The sequence below is a fragment of the Hemicordylus capensis genome, chromosome 3 (assembly GCF_027244095.1).
Source record: "Hemicordylus capensis ecotype Gifberg chromosome 3, rHemCap1.1.pri, whole genome shotgun sequence".
In the NCBI taxonomy this organism is placed as follows: domain Eukaryota; kingdom Metazoa; phylum Chordata; class Lepidosauria; order Squamata; family Cordylidae; genus Hemicordylus; species Hemicordylus capensis.
Window position 1 is genome coordinate 190,818,746 of NC_069659.1, and position 18,469 is coordinate 190,837,214.

Here is an 18,469-nt window from a genome sequence, read left to right on the forward strand (position 1 = left end):
TCCCCTTTGCTAAGCAGGGTCTGCCCTGGTTTGCATCTGAATGGGAGACATATGTCAGCACTGTAAGACTTCCCATGGGGTATGGGGCTGCTCTGGCAAGTTCCCTCCCTAGCATCTCCAAAATAGGGCTGAGAGAGATTCCTGCCTGCAACCCTGAAGCCACTGCCGTTGTGTTTATACAATACTGAGCTAGATGGACCAGTGGTCTGACTCAGTATAAGGCAGCTTCCTATGTTCCTATGACTAGCTTGTGTGCCGCCTAACCAATCTGAACTAAATTTGTTACGGCTATAGGGATACATAGGGACTGCTCAACGATGTATTTTGTGATGATGTCATCCACCCCAATTCAAGATGGCAGATGTGTGAACAGGCTGAAGTGGGCTAACATGAAGATGGTAATTATCAGTTAAGATTATGGTGAAAAAAAAGTTGGTGGATTAGTTCTTACCAGAATAACTTGATCATTTATAGGGAAGAAGTTTGTAAATGTTTTGTATTATGCAACTTTTAAAAAATACTTTCCCAGTAAGTCTGAGTGTGTTGAATATCCACCTCCTCTAGGTTGATGGCAGAGCCACAGCACTCTGCTATGGGATGAAGCAACGGATTTTCTTTGTCAGAGAGAATTCCTTCTCCACAGTTCACAATAGGGTTGTAAGCCCACTTGACTATTCAGGAGGCTTTGCAGCCCTGCATCCTAATCACTTGTGCAATATAGAAAGTCTTGTGACACCTTGAAATTAAAAATGGGTTGTCAAATGCCAGGACATGCAAGGGGCTTGTGACTAGTTTAAAAACTTACAAGGCAAACATGATGACAGTTCAAAACAGCAGTAACAGATGACGATAACCTCTTAGCAATGCTAAGTTAATTAACTTTCTAATGTGGTGATAAACCTTTGTCTCTCAAGGCCTGTGGTGGTGGTGTTAAGCCTAGCTTATAAATTCTAATTCCGCTGGTTCTAATTCAATTAATAGTCTTCATTTGAACATTTTCTATTAAAGAATTGTTACTTTTACACCTATAACAATAAATATTGCTTTTCAGCAAAAGTTTCCAAAGTGGTTTACATAAAGAAATAATAAATAGGATCAATCCATGTCCCCAAAAGGCTCACAATCTAAAAAAGAAACATAGGATAGACACCAGCAACAGTTACTGGAGGTACTGTGCTGGTGGTGGATACGGCCAGTTCCTCTTCCCCAGCTAAATAAAAAGAATCACCGTGTTAAAATGGTGTCTCTTTGCACAGTTGGCAGGGGTTACTACAGCAAAGTGTCCTGCAAGGTTAAACTGTTCTCTGACTTGTTTTCTGAATGATGTCATTTCTCATGTCAGAGTTTTGCCCTCTGGTGGGCTCTGCGCCACCAGAGCCCCTGGTGGCACAGTGGTAAAACTGCCGCCCTGTAACCAGAAGGTTACAAGTTCGATCCTGACCAGGGGCTCAAGGTTGACTCAGCCTTCCATCCTTCCGAGGTCGGTAAAATGAGTACCCAGAATGTTGGGGGCAATATGCTAAATCATTGTAAACCGCTTAGAGAGCTCCGGCTAGAGAGCGGTATATAAATGTAAGTGCTATTGCTATTATTATTATTTTTTGCCATTTACTGTTTTTGTAGATACTAATCTGTTGGAGAAGGGCACTGTTGACAATAGTATATATCACATCGGAGAATGAGCAAGTGAATGAAACCCTGATAGTGTAGCTGACAATATTGGGGTTCTATAATGGTGTTCCCTGAGTGGATATGGGAACAGAATTGGCATTGGCGTTTGTGGAAGGATCTGGTCCTTTTATTTGTTTTTGGTGAGTAACGTATTTTACATTTGTGGGCTGCCAATAAGTAAAGACAGATCTGGTACCCAAGTTCTGTTGGAGAGAAGTATAATTGACCAGGATGGGGTGTCGGTCATTAATACATTGGAATGGGAGTCTATGGAATGGGGATGGAATGAATTGGGAGCTATAGGTGACAACTAATGGTCTTTCTGCCTTTTTCACTTCTGGGTCTGTCATGTAGGGTCTCTCATCCCTCGGTACCATTCTAGCCCTGTCAATCACTTGGTTGGGTGTTGTAACTTTAGGAATGACTTTTCTAAATCCTTCAGGTGTAAGTCCCTGTCCAATGAGTGGAATAAATGCAGTTTTAATGTAGGGCTTGACTATAGGCAACAGAACATGTGCTGTACTCTCAGTGAAAGCTGGAAGTGTGCAAGTATGTGTAGCGGTCGGTGGTTCTTTGTTTGTTTAGGCTACTGCTTATAAGACCATCATATAGCTGTATAGTAGTATCCAGTATCCACTGCTCAATGGAGTGATTCAGGAAGGCTGATGGTAGGGCAAAAGTCCTGATAGAATTTCTCAAGGATCTTCTGCCCATGAGAGGATGATGTTATCAATGAATCTCAGGTAGAGGAGAAGCTTTTTGGGAGCAGGAACTGAGGACTAAATCAACCATGAATAGGGTGGCATACTGAGAAACTATGTGAATCTTCATGGCAGTACTGTTGGCCTAACAATACAAATTATGACCAAACTTGAAGGGTGAGGACAAAATGGCAAAGTTTGGTAGACTTGCTGTAATATCATCTGGGGTAGTATTTCTGATTAGGCCACCATAAGTGGTGCAGCGGGGAAATGCTTGGCTAACAAGCAGAAGGTTGCCGGTTCAAATCCCCGCTGCTACTATATTGGGCAGCAGCAATATAGGAAGATGCTGAAAGGCATCTCATACTGTGAGGGAGGAGGCAATAGTAAACCCCTCCTGTATTCTACCAAAGAAAACCACAGGGCTCTGTGGGCGCCAGGAATCAAAATCAGCTCAATGGCACACTTTACCTTTAAGGGTGGATTAAAATGGATTATTTTTAAAAATTCTTTTAAAAAAATTTAAATCTTTTTTTTTTAAATGATGTAAATACTACATGACTACTAAATAATGTAAATATAAAATACTAAAAGCTCTTGCTTTTGGAAATTTCTGGGCTCCCAGTTTGTTTCTAAGTAGACAGTGGGCTGATTCAAACATTGGGTCAGTGGGCTGTCTCAGTGCACATGAAGAGGGTGTGTGCCAAAAGTGGCGCTGTCAGGACGTTCTTCATGGACTTCCTGGTGTAGCACATGTTTAGGATAAACAGCCTCCGTATGTAATCAAGGAGGGCATTGGGATGCCCCTGGAGGATGTCCCAGTGGGCCCCACAGCTCGCCTCAGAAAAAATGTCATAGTCTCTGGGTGTAAGAGACACCACCACCACCCACCTCAGTCTGGGAATATTTTGAAGAAATGCCTTCCCTGGGTAAAATGTGTCAAGTGTGAGTAGTCCAACAGGGAGATGCAGGTCAGCTTGACACAGGTAGTGATTAAAGGTATCCATACCATTAAAAAAACAACCAGGTATTATGTACTATTTCCTAAATTCATAACCTCAAGTTACCTTAAAAAAAAAAAAAGGTATACCACCTAGATAGGAACATAGGAAGCTGTCATATACTGAGTCAGACCATTGGTCTATCTAGCTCACTATTGTCTTCACAGACTGGCAGCGGCTTCTCCAAGGTTGCAGGCAGGAATCTCTCTCAGCCCTTCCTTGGAGAAACCAGGGAGGGAACTTGAAACCTTCTGCAGATCTTCTAGTGCTCACACTAGATGTTGTAAATGCTGTTGGATTGTAAATTAGCATGTTTTGATGATCAGATTTGCACCATTGTTAAAGAAATATATGAAGAAGTATCCGTGGGGAAACTTGATTTAAAACTGATCAAAACGGAAGGTTTCTCTTGATAATTTAAATCAATCCACCCTGATAGCTTGTAGTCCATTTTTGTGAGGAGTGCTGGTGTATAGAGTTTGTTGATATAAGTCCTGAGAACTGAGTCCACCTACACAGATTATGATAGTGCCAATGCCTAAAATTCTGGGGGGCCCCAGTTTGCCCATGTGTATATTTGTGGTAATAAATAGAAGGCCGCTAGTAGATGGTTACAGTCAGTGCCAATTTTGTTCTTGTACCCTCTGTAGGAAATTCCTTCAAGTTGTATGATTCCTTCTGGTATTTCTCAGTAGTGTCTGAGAGTAGCAAACTGTAGAATATGGTGTTGTAGGAGCCTTTCAGCCTCCTGTATGTGGTACCTACTTGTCCATAGTAGTAACTGTTTCTCCATTTGTCATAACGAACAAGTAGGGCTACAGGAGGCTGAAAGACAACTCTCCAACACCACATTCTACAGGCCACTATCCTCAGATCCTACTGAGAAATATAGTTAGTTCCCAGACAATATACAGGCAATATATATAGTTAGTTCCTGCATATCAGGGAAGCTCAACGGTGACCCTCCTGCAGATTTTGGCCTACAACTCCTATAATCCCTGGCTATTAGCCATTGTGGCTGCGGATGATGGGAGTTGTAGTTCAAAAACAGCTTGGGTTGAGTAGGCCTGCTATATATAGAGACAAGGATGTATAGCTGTGGCAGATCAACTAGGTGGAATGGCATATTAATAAAGAGCATCACCAGATTATTTGAAGAGGAGGAGAAAAATAATCTTCTTATGAAAGAGAGATTTGTGGTGTGAACTCCCCCCATTAACAGGTCTTCAAAATGGTGTCATCCAATAAGAGACTAGCTTGGCTTCTGCTGCCTTAAAAGGTTAACTTGTGACCAAGTCCAGTGGGTGGCAAGGTTGGACACTTGCCAGAGGCCACTTTCTGAATGGTGCTTCTATTCTTACTTTACACAGAAAGAGCACCAGGACAGTCAGAGACAGCATGGGAGAGTTGTTTGCATGCTCTCTCTCCCCTCCCCCATTGGAAACACCTTGCTCGAGAGCCAACAGAACCAGCAGTGTCTTAACAGAGAACATATGAAACTGCTTTGTACCAAGTTAAACTGTTGTTTCATCTAGCTCAGTGTTGTCTATTGGAAGCAGATCATCCAGGGTTTCAGGGGGGTCTTTCCCAGCCCTACTTAGAGATGCCTGGGATTGATCCTGGAATCTCTGGCATGCAAAGCATTTACTCAGTCATTAAGCTTTGGCCCCTTCCCCAAAGGTTCAGTCACCCTATCCTCCCTCCAGGCTGGGCTTGTGTAGGATATGAACCTGGATTCTCTTGCACTATAAGCAAGAATTATATCCCTGGACCAACAAGTCAGGCTTATTGTATGTGTTAACAGCCATTTCAGCTTCTTTTTGTGGCTGAATAGCCAGATGAGAAATGTCCTATTTTTGGTCATTGACACACACACTGTTAGCCATGTAGTTGTGCCACTAAACATTCTGCAGAATAAAAACTCTTCACTTTTGACATAATAAAAATAAAAATGTTTATGTTCAAGGCAATTGCATTTTGCTTCCAGCTGAAAGAGATGTTCAAAAGGTTGTTGGGGTGAAGAGCTTACCACATAGAGAAAATATGAAGAATATAGAAAAAGAATATGGTCTGGACCTTTGTTACCATGTTAGAAACATATATGGATGGATTGCAGTGATTGCCTGTTACGGCCAGTAGAAAGCTGAAATATAGAAGTGTGTGTGTGCACATGCGCATTTCAGGGAGAAATCTGCCCCCGCCCCTAGATATTTTGATTTCTTTATACAGTCTTGGTGGTCTCAGTATAACTTCCAGGATCCGATATTCTAAACTTGGTAGCTAGTTAACTTCAGAGTAACTAAACGGGGCAGCAGGGAATGACTATGAAATAGTTTCGTCTCCACCCCACCCCAGCACACAAGTCCCTGATTTAGTGCCAGGATTTCCACTTCAGTATTCTGTGAGATGCTGTGCACTCTGAACCAATGCAGACCACTGCAGGAAACATTGGTGAAAAGAGTACAATACCCTTGGGTACCCTTCCTAAGATCAACAAGTTCCTAGGAAGGATGCCATGGCTTGGCTCTCCATAAACAGATTACTGTTCAGTCTCCTTTTGAATACCAAGTAGTGTTGAAAATGCAAAGCCTCTCAAATGTAGTGTTCGCTTCCTTTTCAAAGCCTTAGTTATTGAGGACTGCTAGTCCTGCCATGTATTTGAGGATTGCAGGGCACAAATTTGGAGTTGATATTAGAAAGTATTGGTTTGATTTAAAATAGCAATAGTGTACCAGTTTCAGATCACTGGCTACTCTTTGGAAAATCCACTACGCTAAATGTTTTTTAAACTAATACAAACTTTGTGCTGCAGACAGTTGGCAAAAGTGTGACTTCTTTGGTTAGTGCTTTAAAATGTGCGACATATTTCCTCATGTTAAATATTCTTGAATGTTGGGGAAATAATTCTGTTTGACCTCAGTTACTCTGTGACTCTTATTTAGAACATGAATGCATATGTCACGTCCAGCCATCTAATCTTCTGCATTTGAACTGCTGAAGTGAAGGTGATGAAAAGGTGTTTTGGCTTGCATGCTTGAATTGGCAGGAATATGAAGAATCTATTGGTCATTGTCTTACTAGCAATCTCCTTATGCTGGACATTTCCATGATATTGGTGTCATACAGTATTTGTGCAGCAATTTAAGGGTTCAACAATATAGTGGAGAAAGTGCTGATATTCCACCACATGGTGTAATTAAGTCAAGACTCAGCCTTCTCCTTGGCAGTTCCCATGCTTGGAGGAAGGAGGCCAACATTGCTATAACTCTGAGTTTGAAAAATACTGTAGCAATTTGCATAGGAATAGAAGGCATGGTATTCAAGTGAATGTAGTAGCACTCTTTGGCAGCCTTCAGCTTACATGCTCTCTTCCACAAAAGAGAAGCCCTGGTACATTGCGTACTGTCAGAAAAGAGTTCCCAAAACTTCTACAGAAAAGAAGCAGAGTTGAGTGGATGAAGGTGAGGGTCACTTTCCCCTTGCTTAAGCCTGGAGTTTGCTGAAATCCCTTGTCCAACTGTGCATTTTATTCAGGTGCTACATATGTCCTGAAAGCAATGATCTTTACATTTTAATGTCTCTGCTAATGATTACTGGCAAGGCATTGTTGCACATTGGTAGATCTGTAATCTGCATTTCAAAGAATGGAGTAGTTGAGAAGAAAGCAAAAACATGAGAAGGGGAAGGACCATCCTATGGCTAGTGTGCTTGCTTGAACTCATAGGCGGAACTTGGGGGGGGGGCAGACAGGGCACGTGCCCTACGTGCCACTGAGGTGGGGGCGCCATGCCAGTTCCTGCCACCCCCACCCCATTGCCCAGCCCCAGGGCCCCTCAGCCACTTGCCTCCAGCTCCAGCCTAGGATCGGCGAGGCCTAGGATCGGAGCAGCCTGCAAACTGCAGAGCTCTTCTCTCCCTGCCTCTCAGCTGATCAGCGGGTGGGCGGGGCTTCCGGAGAGGCCTCCGAGCAGGCCTCCCTGAAGCCTGAACTCAGCAGGCACGAAGGGAGACAAGAAGCCAGGAAAGAAGCTGGCAGAGTTCCCTGCAGCAGACCCTCTGCCCAGACCATCCATTACAGCCTTTGCCAGGTAGGCTGTGAATTCCTTTTTGTGGTTACCCCCCCGCCCATATAGGGATCTGCTTGCCATAGGGCTTTGATATGGGGGGTGGGGCGAGACTGAGAAGTCTCTGAATATTTAATTTAAAACAGACTGAAAAATGTGCTGGCTTTAAAAACAAAAACTATCTAAAAAGACCTATAAGTGGCTTGTTTCATGTCAGAAAATTACAAAAACTTCTGGAACAAATATTTATTTATTTATCCATTCATTCATAAATGCACTTATGTTCAAGTTGTTTTGCAACCCAGAAGGTCTGAGTGAGAACTGTGAAGCATGTGCTGTGCTTTTATTTTATTTTTCTTGTGTGTGAACTGCTCTCCAATAACTTGCAGGGACTTCAGGGTAAATCTGGCCAACATGTGAATGCAGCACCTCCATTCCAGAGGAGATGTGTGTTAAAGGGCTTTAAAAGCCTCGTGTGAAAAACCTCCTGGAATCAAACTTTACTGAATTTGTTCAGAATTCTGAGAAAACAAACATAGGCTCACCCTGCATGGTTGAAAGTCTCCTTTGCTAATCTGCAGCGAGGGGGCCATTTTAATGATTAGCGTTGCTAGTGTGGTCTAGGCATTAAAAGGACAAATATATAGTACTCAATGTATATCACTATATACTGTGAAGTGTGCATGTGTGTATTCAGTGAAATGTATTTCCAGGCAGCATACTTATTTTGAAATATCAGACTTAAATTCTTGGGGGCCTGGGGTGTGTGGAGGCCCTGGACTTTGAGGGTCTGGGGCCCATTTTAAAATATCATCTTGGCCCATTCCAACCTTGCTATGCCCCTGGCGGTCACTACACATGGGTTCTGCACAACACCTGCACAGAAGAAACTTCCATGTAGAAAATTTGTCTCTTGTAAATTGACCCTGAATTTTCCATCCATGACTGGGATATTTGAGAGTTAGAGTAAATAATAAAAGAACAGCACGCTGCTTGTGACAGGAAGGGGCAAATTACAATGATTTCTTAGTCTGGCAGGGGCTGGTTTTGGCCCTGGCAGAACTTGGCTGTCTGCTCCTGTTGCAAATGCCTCTGTCTAGTGTGGCAAACTAATGTATCCTCCTCCCTCTTGGTGTCAAAGTAAGCACTGGTGTGGTGAATGCACATATACCCCATCATGAGCCAACAGTCATCATAAGACAAAGGCTGGCAGGAATCATTCACTGGTTTATAGACCCACCACCACCACTACCACCGTCTTCTTCCCCTATTTTGCTAGTGGCTATTTGGGCAGGTGATCCTCTAGGACAAAGTCATGTTTTTTAAAAAAGAATGAGATGAGACAGAGAAAATGACACTTGGAATCCTCGCATAACTCCTGACTGTTGTTCTAAGTCTTTTACAGAGATGGCTCATGTTTTCAGGTTTTGATCAACAACCATGTCTAGATGGTACAGTGTTCCTTTTAACAGGGATTTCCAGATATTGCTGACTACAAGTCCCATCATTCCTGTTTGGACAGGGGCACAATTTCAGTCCTTGCCCTAGGCGCTATTTTCCCTAGTTAGGCCTCTGCTTGAACTTCAGAAGAACAGAATGAAATTTTCTGCCCTACTTCATTACACAAACTCAGCATAGTGTTTTGAGCTATCATTGTGATGGTTGCCTTGCCTATAGACACAATAACTATATGGGCAGGGGGAGATTCTGGCATGTTATGCAAGTGGAAATACTTTGAGGAGGAAGGGCCCGTCTAGTCTTCTGAATGATTTGAGGCTGAGTGGCATAATTAAAATTGAGGGTCTAAGTTGTGTGGGGACTGAGGCTGAGCCTGTCAAGAAGCAATACCCATGTTGCACTGTGATGCCATCGTGATCCTCTAGTGGGCCAGGCTTCCTTAAAATGCTTTTGGCACCAGTGCTTCCACCACAGTGTAGAATGGGATACAACTTGACTGTCATGGTAGCTGTAGCAAAGTTACTCATTGGTCACATACTTTGTGTAGTGGTGAATTTCCCCCTGATTTGGGATTGAGAATACAGTGTTCTGGCTATTGTTTGAAAACAACCCAAGTAAAAAGGCCTGTCCCCTGCCTTTCCTCTTCCTTCTCTCTGCTCAAGGCTTCATGCTCTTCAATGCCAAAATTAAAACCATCTGCTCTGATCTCTCTTATCAGTCTCCCACCCCTTGCTTCCTCTTCTAGCTCTCCCTCCTTCTTTTGCCTTTCTCAGTCCTTTCCTATTTCTCCCCTTTCTCTCCTGTCCTTATCCCCACTATGTGTCCCCTTGACCCTACCCCTGCCAACTCCTGGTGACCTTTCAGTTATCCTCACCAAATTATCAGCGTATCTTTTTCTTCTGGCTCTTTCCCTACTACTTTCTAGCATGCCACTGTGCTTCCCCATTCTCAACAAGCCAAACCCATACCTTGACCTATTCTTCCTCTGTAGCAACTTAGAACAGAGATATCTGGCTCCTCAAGTATTGAGTCCTACATGCCCCAGGATGTAATTCACAACTCCCTTTCATTTCTCATGCTCCTCCTCCGGAACCATGTTGCCCTCTCCCAACATTTGACACAAAAGTATCCCCATTATTGGGTCTCTCAGTTCTCCACCTGCCCCATCTTCCCAGTGATTTGAACCTTGAATGAATGAAATGTTGTTTTAGAGGTCCATTGATCCTCTAAAGCAACACTTAATCTGGCTCATGAATTTTTGGGCTGGCTCCTAGATTGAATGACAATTTTGTCAAGGCATAGAACAGCTAATAATTCAAGATGGCAGTCCTGAACCAGCTTCTGCTGGTTCATCTGGCAGTGACTTGGGATCAGGCTTTTGCTGTAGCTACTACTGGGCTGTGGAATGCGTTCCCTATAGATATCGGAGGCTTTAGACCAATACCAGCCATTAAAAGACCCCTAAGAACACATCTTTTTAGTTTAGCCTTCAGTAATTTTTAAAATAAAAAATTAAACAATTTTAATTGTTTTAAATGGTTTTTGTGTTTATCTGCTTTTATTTATGTGAACCACCTAGAGCCATCTGGGTGAAGTGGTACACAAAATTAATAAGCAAACAATAGTTACTTGCTTATGTGATTGGGGAATGCTAGCCTTATCCATTTGTTCAATCTTGCTATTTGGGTTAATTTGTAGTTGTAATGAATTCTGCAAATGGAAGAAAGGCCACATCACTCGTTGAATTAAGAAAAGGTAGAGTCAGTAGGAGCAAGACAATTAACAAACCTGATTATCAGATTTCCCAATGCATTTTCAACTTTGTGTCTTTCCTCAGAGGCGACTACTCAGTAATAATTAATAATAAAACACCCTCCTCTTGCTCCGGATATATCTGTAAAACCAGTTTTGGTTGGTTTTGGAATACCTTGAAAGCAGGCCACAGCTCATTCTGAGCCTTAGCTTTCCTGACACCATCTCTTCTTTTGTACTCTTCCTTAGATATATATGCTCCTCTTTCCATTCCCTATATGTGTTGATTTTTGCTTCCTAAAGAGCAAAAAAAGGCACATACAGAAAAGATAGTTCTAACTTCATGTTGATCACCATGGGTGAAACATTTCTTATTCTTTATAACATTATTACTGGTCGTTTCAAGGAATATGTATTGTTTTACATTGGCTTCATCATGCTTTGGAGCTAATTATATTTGAATTAAAACAAAGATCCAAATTTTGGTGGTGTTGTGGGGTGTGTGTGTGTGTGTGTGTGTTTTGCCAGTTTTTCTTGAAGACTGCCCTTTTGGCTTTCTGAGTTTCTTTGCGTAAAAGCAGCTTCATATGTTATGGAGGAGCTGTGTTCGCTGAATGCCTTCACTTATATATTCAGCTGGCAGCACTTCTTGTCATGTTTGAAGTGGAACTTGCTCAGCTTGTTCACATCTGCAACAGTTCCTCTTCACCTGCTGCAAGACTATGATAAAGCAGATCAAAGAATTTGAGGTGCCCGATAGGGTGGATGTGGATTTCTTTTTAACTATTACATTTGCGTATAGACTGAGACTGCAAACGCTGCCCATTTTTGCATCTCAGGTGCTCCTCTAAGATGTAAAGCTGTAAAGCTCTGAGCCAGACTCAGTCCAGTAGTACTTTCTCCAGCTAGCAGTGGCATTCAGAGATCTTGGCTGGGTCTTTCCCATTCCTGCTACAAGAGATTCTTCTACTGAACCAGACACTCTGAGCTTGGGAGACCTTTTTAGGGCTGCACACAGAACAAAGATTTGATTCAGAAACTACCTCAGACATTTGGAGGAGTGTGTGACTCACTTTGCTGCTTTGACTGCACATTACTTTTTGCTTCAGAGATTATCACTAAAACACTATAACTTTGATCCCAGAATGAAACACTTCATAAAGCCTGCCAGATCACAGACAAATAGATGTAGGGGTTTTTGTTCAAGGACACTTTTTAAAGTTTGGTGTTTACATTAAAAGATGTAAAAGGTATTCAGAAATATCAGCAAGGTTTATTACGATGACTGTGAGATGTGTCAGCTACCACCCTCTGTGACTATGTTTTGGCTCAAATGGGGGAAATTAGCATCAAATGGGTGCAGACCCATGAACAGCAATAAACATGCCTTAAGAGCTGTGCGAGAGGTGGCCACAATGTGGACATACTGGAAAGGTAAAGTTACTCTTTCGTTACTTTGAAAATAAAGAGTTGCTTTATTGAGGGATAATAGGGGTATAGAAAATGAAAATGTGGTTGGTTAGGCATGTTACTAGGTTGCTATACTAGGAAGGGGGAATAGAGGTTTGGGGGTGAAAGAAAGAGAAATACAGAGGAAAGCCATTTGTCATATCTTCCTTAATCTCACTGTGGGAATTATCTCTGGGGAGCTCAAGCACAGAGCGAGGCAGACCCGGGCAGCATGGGGGATGCAGATTCTGATGGTAGGATGCATGCGGGTTGCATGGACAGTATGTGTGCCAGATGCAAGGCAACACCAAAAGCATTATCCCATGTTTGAAGGGGTTTCTTATAGGCAAAAATGTCCTAAGGCTAGGAACATAGGAAGCTGCCATATACTGAGCCAGAGCATTGGTCCATCTCACTCAGTATTGTCTACACAGACTGGCAGCAGCTTCTCCAAGGTTGCAGGCAGGAATCCCTCCCAGCCCTGTCTTGGAGATGCCAGTGAGGGAACTTGGAACCTTCTGCTCTTCCCATATTATCTCCATCCCCTAAGGGGAATATCTTACAGTGCTCACACATCAAGTCCCCCATTCATATGCAACCAGGGTGGACCCTGCTTAGCTAAGGGGGCAAGTCATGCTTGCCTTGCTACCACAAGACCAGCTCTCCTCTCCTGAAGAGTCCAGCAGATGGTCACCATCCAGTCCTCCAGCTAGGAGGAGTCCAGCAGATGGTCCCTTCCTGGAATTTCCTGATGACTTCAGGAATTACTGTTCCTGATAAGGCATGAATAAATTATGATTAGGTTGTCCCTGGGTGGTGGTTTCCTGTATGCTCCATGACAAAATATATTCAAAGAGGGAGATCACTAAAGCAATCACCTGGACAAAGGGGAGAGAGGAGGGAACATCACACCCTCTGGCACAGACAACAATAGGGAGATAGTAGGTAGAGCTTGACTCAGCCTTGGGAGCTTCTTATCAAATTAGGAGGGAAGAGAGGTGGCATTCCTTTCTCTTTTGTTCCTTTTTGCAGCATTCAGGCGGGTCTGTTCTGTATTTCACCTGCTTATGCCATAAATGCAATCAGCGAGGGTGCTGACCTCTACTCAGTATACCCCTTTTTCAAGGGCTCAGGGGGCCCTCGAGAGCTTAAGAAGGCTCTGCCTCTCTTAGAGCTTGATGAGAAAATGTTGGGAAGGGTACATGTCCCAGTACTCTGTGCACAGCTTCCAAGATGGTTTAGGGGCTCCAGAGAGCTTTGTTCCCCTTAAGAGGCCTACTGGTGCTGGGCAAAATGCACCACTGCACAGTGGGAACAGTCTCCTCCACATGGTGCCATGGGGCTGTGCAGAGTTTTCAGCTTTGGCTGAAGTTTCATACAGGCCCAAAAAACAATTAGTCAGGGAACCACTCTTGGGCTGATGGGAGCTGCTGCCACCGCCACCACTACTACTATTACAACAAATATTTATAAATATCACTCTTTAACAAAAATGTTCAATATGGTTTACATAGAAACACCAATAGTAAATAAGATGGTTCCTAGTCCCAAAAGGTCTTGCCATCTAAAAGGAAATATAAGGTAGACACCAGCAACATCCACTAGAGCAGGGCTGCTCAACTTCGGCCCTCCTGCAGATGTTGGCCTAGAACTCCCATAATCTCTGGCTGTTGGCCTCTGTGGCTGGGGGATTATGAGAGTTGTAGTTCAAAAAGAGCTGGGGGCCCTAAATTGAGCAGGCCTGCACTAGAGAAATGCTGTGCTGGGGTTGGACTGGGATAGTTGATCTCCCCTGTTAAATATAAGAGAATACCATTTTTTCAAAGATGCTTCTTTGCTCAGTTAGCAAAAGTAGCAGGGGGAACCACTGACTCCTAGGCCTTGCAATAAAGAATAGTGTCTATGAGGAATGGTTGCCGGTGTTGAATAAGAATATGACAAATATTTATATACTGCTTTTCAACAGAAGCTCCTAAAGCAGTTTAGAATAGAATAGAATAGAATAGAATAGAATAGAATAGAATAGAATAGAATAGAATAGAATAGAATAGAATAGAATAGAATAGAATGGCTCTCTGTCCCCAAAGGGCTCACAATCTTAAAAAAGAAACATAAGATAGACACCAGCAAAAGCCACTGGAGGGATGGGGATCAGCTGGGGATGGATAGGGTCAGTTGCTTTCCTCCTGCTAAATAAAAAGAACTACCACTTTTAAAAGTCACTTCTTTGCTCAGCAGGGGTATGTTTTAGGCTGGAGAAGACTAATGGGGGATACGATAGCCAAATATCTGAAGGGCTGTCACATAGGAGGAGGAATTGGCTTGTTTTCTGTTGTTCCTGAGGGCCAGACTAGGGCCAGTGGATTGAAATCACAAGAAAAAATTTAGACATTATGGCGAATCTTCTAACAATGCTGTTCAGCATGAACCAGTCTGCCTCATGCAGAGGGGTTCTAAAGATTTTCAGATAGAGCTTGGGGCAGCCATCTGTCAGGGATGCTGCAACATTTTCCTGCACTGAGCAGAAGACTGGAGTAGAAAACCTCCAAGGTTCCTTCCAGCTCTAACATTCTGTAACTGAGAGTAGGAGGACCGGAGGAAGCAGGAGCCAAAATAAAGCAACTAAAAGCCACTGGGAACAGGCAAGAGTGTTAGGGGCTGAGACCCATCCTCTCACGTTTTTTAAAATACCATGTTTTATACACATACCTACCACTTTATGGGCATATCGCTAGATTATTCTGAACTAGCTTAACCCGCACAGAGCATCTGCATGTCAGTACTTGATTGCTCCCCTCCCCGCACCCCATGCCACAGCCCGCCTCACCTAAGAGATCTCTCCACCCTCACCTGAGCCTCACACCTGCTGCTCCTCCTCCATCCAATTGCTTCCATCCTTCTTACCCCTCTTGATCTTCATCCCCCTCACCCCTCTTGGTCACGACTGCAGCATTGCTGGTGCCTGTTGGCCAAGCTGTAGCCCCCTATCCCCAGAGACCTCCTCATCAGAGCCCCACTCCTGCTCCTCCCCACAGGAGCAGCAGCAGCAGCAGCAGTTGACCTTCCACGCTGATGCCACTGCCATTGCCGCTTGTTCCCCTTAGGCCGCTGACAGGCCCAGGCCTGTCCCTTGCCTGCCTGCCTCTGCCAATGGCCTTGGTAGCCCCAAACAGCAGCAGTGATTGACTGGGCCCTTCCTTGTTGCCAATAGGTTCACACGTTCCCCTCAGGCTGCTGACAGGCTCAGGCCCACCCCTTGTCCTTCCTTCTTTCTCTCTTCCCCTCCCTCCTTTTTCTCTTTCTTTCTCCTCCACTCGCTCTTCCCCTTTGTCTTTCTTCCCCTCCCTTCTTTCTTTTTCCCCACCCCCCTCTCAGTTAACAGATCTTGTTCATCTTGTTTCCTCATCTAATTTACACAACAGCAGCCTCCTTCTCCTGCAGAGGCTCTTTCCTCCCTCACGACCCCTCTCCTCGCAGACCCCTGCTCACTGTCCTTTAGATAGATATAGATATAGATAATTTTCATATATCCCTCTCCTCTACAATCAAGAATATCTTCCAACCAGTAAGAGTTGCATTTCAACTGTCCTTAACCATCACAGGCTCCTTCTTCCTGTCTGCATATAGAATCTCCACTGCCCAATCACCATGGTGCTTCTGCTCACGAACCCTCACGAGACCTGCCACACATAGGATTAGCCACGGGTACGCCTTAGAGAATTAGATAGAGAGATAGATAATCAAGAACATACTAATGTTGTCTCAATTTTTTTCCTCCTCATAGATTATTTAAAGAAAGAAACTACTTCCCTTGAAGAACTGGTGTTTGGAACTGGTGATACCATTGAACTTTCCTGTAATACTGCAGTCTCTTCTATGTCTGTCTTCTGGTATAAAGATGGCATTGGGATTTCACTTACTAACCGAACTCATATTGGACAAAAAATGTTAAGGATTATCAATGTGTCCTATGATGATTCTGGCCTGTACAGCTGTAAACCAAGGCACTCCACTGAAATGCTCAGGAATTTTACAGTTCGAGTGACAGGTAAGTGAGATTGCAAAGTTTGTTTGGGGTTTTTTGTTTTTTGTTTTTTGCTGTTCACTCAGTCTCCACAAATCAGTCTTTGTCTACAAATCGGAATGGGTGTTGAAGGTTTGGCCCCAGGCTCTACACTAAAAATCAGACGGCTTTGATCAGTGCCTTTGCTATTGATCAATAGGATCTTGGAGCTAATGTGTCTGTTTTCCTCATATTGTAACAGGTTTTTTCTCTCCACTCTGCTCTGTTACAACTTTCTAAACTTAAATGCAATAAGATACCAAAAAAGCCCCAAAGGCCTTACCAGGAATTTTTCTATAGCTCTTTTTTCTGCTTTCTTTTCTCCTTCACTCCATTTTTACAGAGAATCCTTACATCATTGCTAAATTGTTGCATCCGGAGTTTATTTGTAATGATATTTCCGACTTTGATGGAGTTCAGGCACTGGCCATTGTGGCTGTGCAAAGCACTATTGAAGCAGATGGAACTTTGAATTTTTCATTCTCATTTCCATTTTGCAATAAAGCAGAAATAATGGAGTCAAATCTGAGAGGGGATGTAGAGATGCAAAATCCATGAGAAGTGGCAGGGGGGCACATGAGGGAGCTGATTTTGCTTTTATCCCCCCCCCCCTCCCCAAGTGCTGTGTCTGTCCCTGAAGCATTCAGTAGTAGAGCAACTGCAAATTCCAGCATAGGGTGGTTACTCATCTGAATGTGCCACACTCCCTCCTGGCAGACTCTGTTTTTTGTTCACCCCTCTCCAACCCTATCTAGAGGCAGGTTGCTTGTCAGTAGTGGCCTAAGAGTTCAGAGTGCTAAATGCTGCCTCCCTCCCTCCGCCAATTATGCCTCTTTCCCCCCTGTTTGCAATGGCCACTGCTTCCCTAGATGTGTGCACATATGCATGCAAACACCTACCACCTCCTCTGTTTCCTCTCCCTTCTGCAGCAGTGACAATTGCCACTGCTGTTACCTGGCTGGGCACACACTCTCCTACTTCCCTCATGTATGAATATTATGAAAAGAAGGAAGCAGAAGAGGAAATGATGTAAGGGCGGTAGAGTACAGGAGGCACTCTATGGTGTGTCTCCTGTGCGCTATGGAAAGAAATACTCGATAGATGTTTTATAGAGTGTGTACTGTATTCTACTTTCATTATTTCCTTGTCGTTTCTTTTAATGACTAGCCCAGTGGGAGAAGTAGGAAGGTGCGTGCTGGTCTGGAAGGAGGAGGTCACAGCAAACTATTGCTTTAGGGCAGCTGTTTGAGCAGTGGCAGCTCTTCCATTGCTCTGCTAAGGTGCACTCCAGTTGCAACATGTTGTAGAGGGAGGCAGATGAACTAGGGGGCATTTTACTGTCCTCAAAATCCACTGCATGAGGTGACCACCTCATCTCACCTTATGGGAGGCTGCCTTATCTTACTCTGAGGTAGATAGGTGGGTTTGTGTGTGTGTGCGTGTGTATGTACGTGCAGGTTGACCTTGGGGCCTACTTAGTTTCTATTGAACATGCGTGCTCTGAAAAAATGAATGTGCATGTGTGAGAAAGAGACAACTGCCCAGCCAGAGAGATCGCCATCCCCAATTCTGGATGTCCACTGCCTGCTACAGCAAGCAGTGACATACCAGCCAGAGGCAGGCAGCAGGCATCATAGCAGCTGGTCTTCCTTATGTGTGGGCTCTCCCTCCCATCCAGCAACTAACCTTGATGGTTTATCTGCTCCTGAAATGGAGCAGAGAAAGCACAAAAGTTTGAAGAATGGCAGTGCTTAATGCTGGCTGGAGAACAATGCTGAACACTGCTGAGAAGAAGAGAAGGAGTGATCAGCATAAGGCTTCTAGCCCAGTGGTGAGTTCTGCAGCTCAATTCATGGTTAGTGATGTGGGGAATGGGGAAGTATCATGGCCTGGCTGATGCTATGGTTGGGTGGGGGGCTGGGCTAGCAAGGCAGGGCTGCCAGCTTTGCTTCAAGCTGCCCTCTCCTCAAGCCACCCCTAAAGATTTGGTGCCAGGTGTGTTGCTAGGTACTTAAAAGATCCACAGCCCCACTTAAACTCAATCATACCCCGCTCAAATATCTTCATTTTTTAAAAAAGTCTCTATTATAATACAGCATGGAAGTGGAAGCAGCAGAGAGCCAGGGGAGGCTAGGACCTCTCTCCCTTGCTCTGTGCAGGTACCTCCACTGCTACATTTTCTTTCTGGTAGAGGTCACAGAGGGAGATGGCTGCTGAGATTTGGGGCTCTGAGCAATTCATTGGTGGACCATAGTGGACCATTGGTGGACCCTAACAATACCCCTGATTGGCACACCACTTTCTGAAAGG

General features: G+C 43.9%; 1 protein-coding gene across 3 annotated transcripts in view; it reads left to right on the forward strand.

Moving 5' to 3' along the window:
• Positions 1-18,469, forward strand: part of FGFR3 (fibroblast growth factor receptor 3) — a 111,016-nt gene that overhangs the window by 23,343 nt on the left and 69,204 nt on the right. For all 3 annotated transcript variants that reach the window (XM_053308026.1, XM_053308027.1, XM_053308029.1), the window contains exon 3: positions 15,881-16,144. In XM_053308026.1, the coding sequence (XP_053164001.1) occupies positions 15,881-16,144 (264 nt within the window). The remainder of the gene's footprint in view (positions 1-15,880; positions 16,145-18,469) is intronic.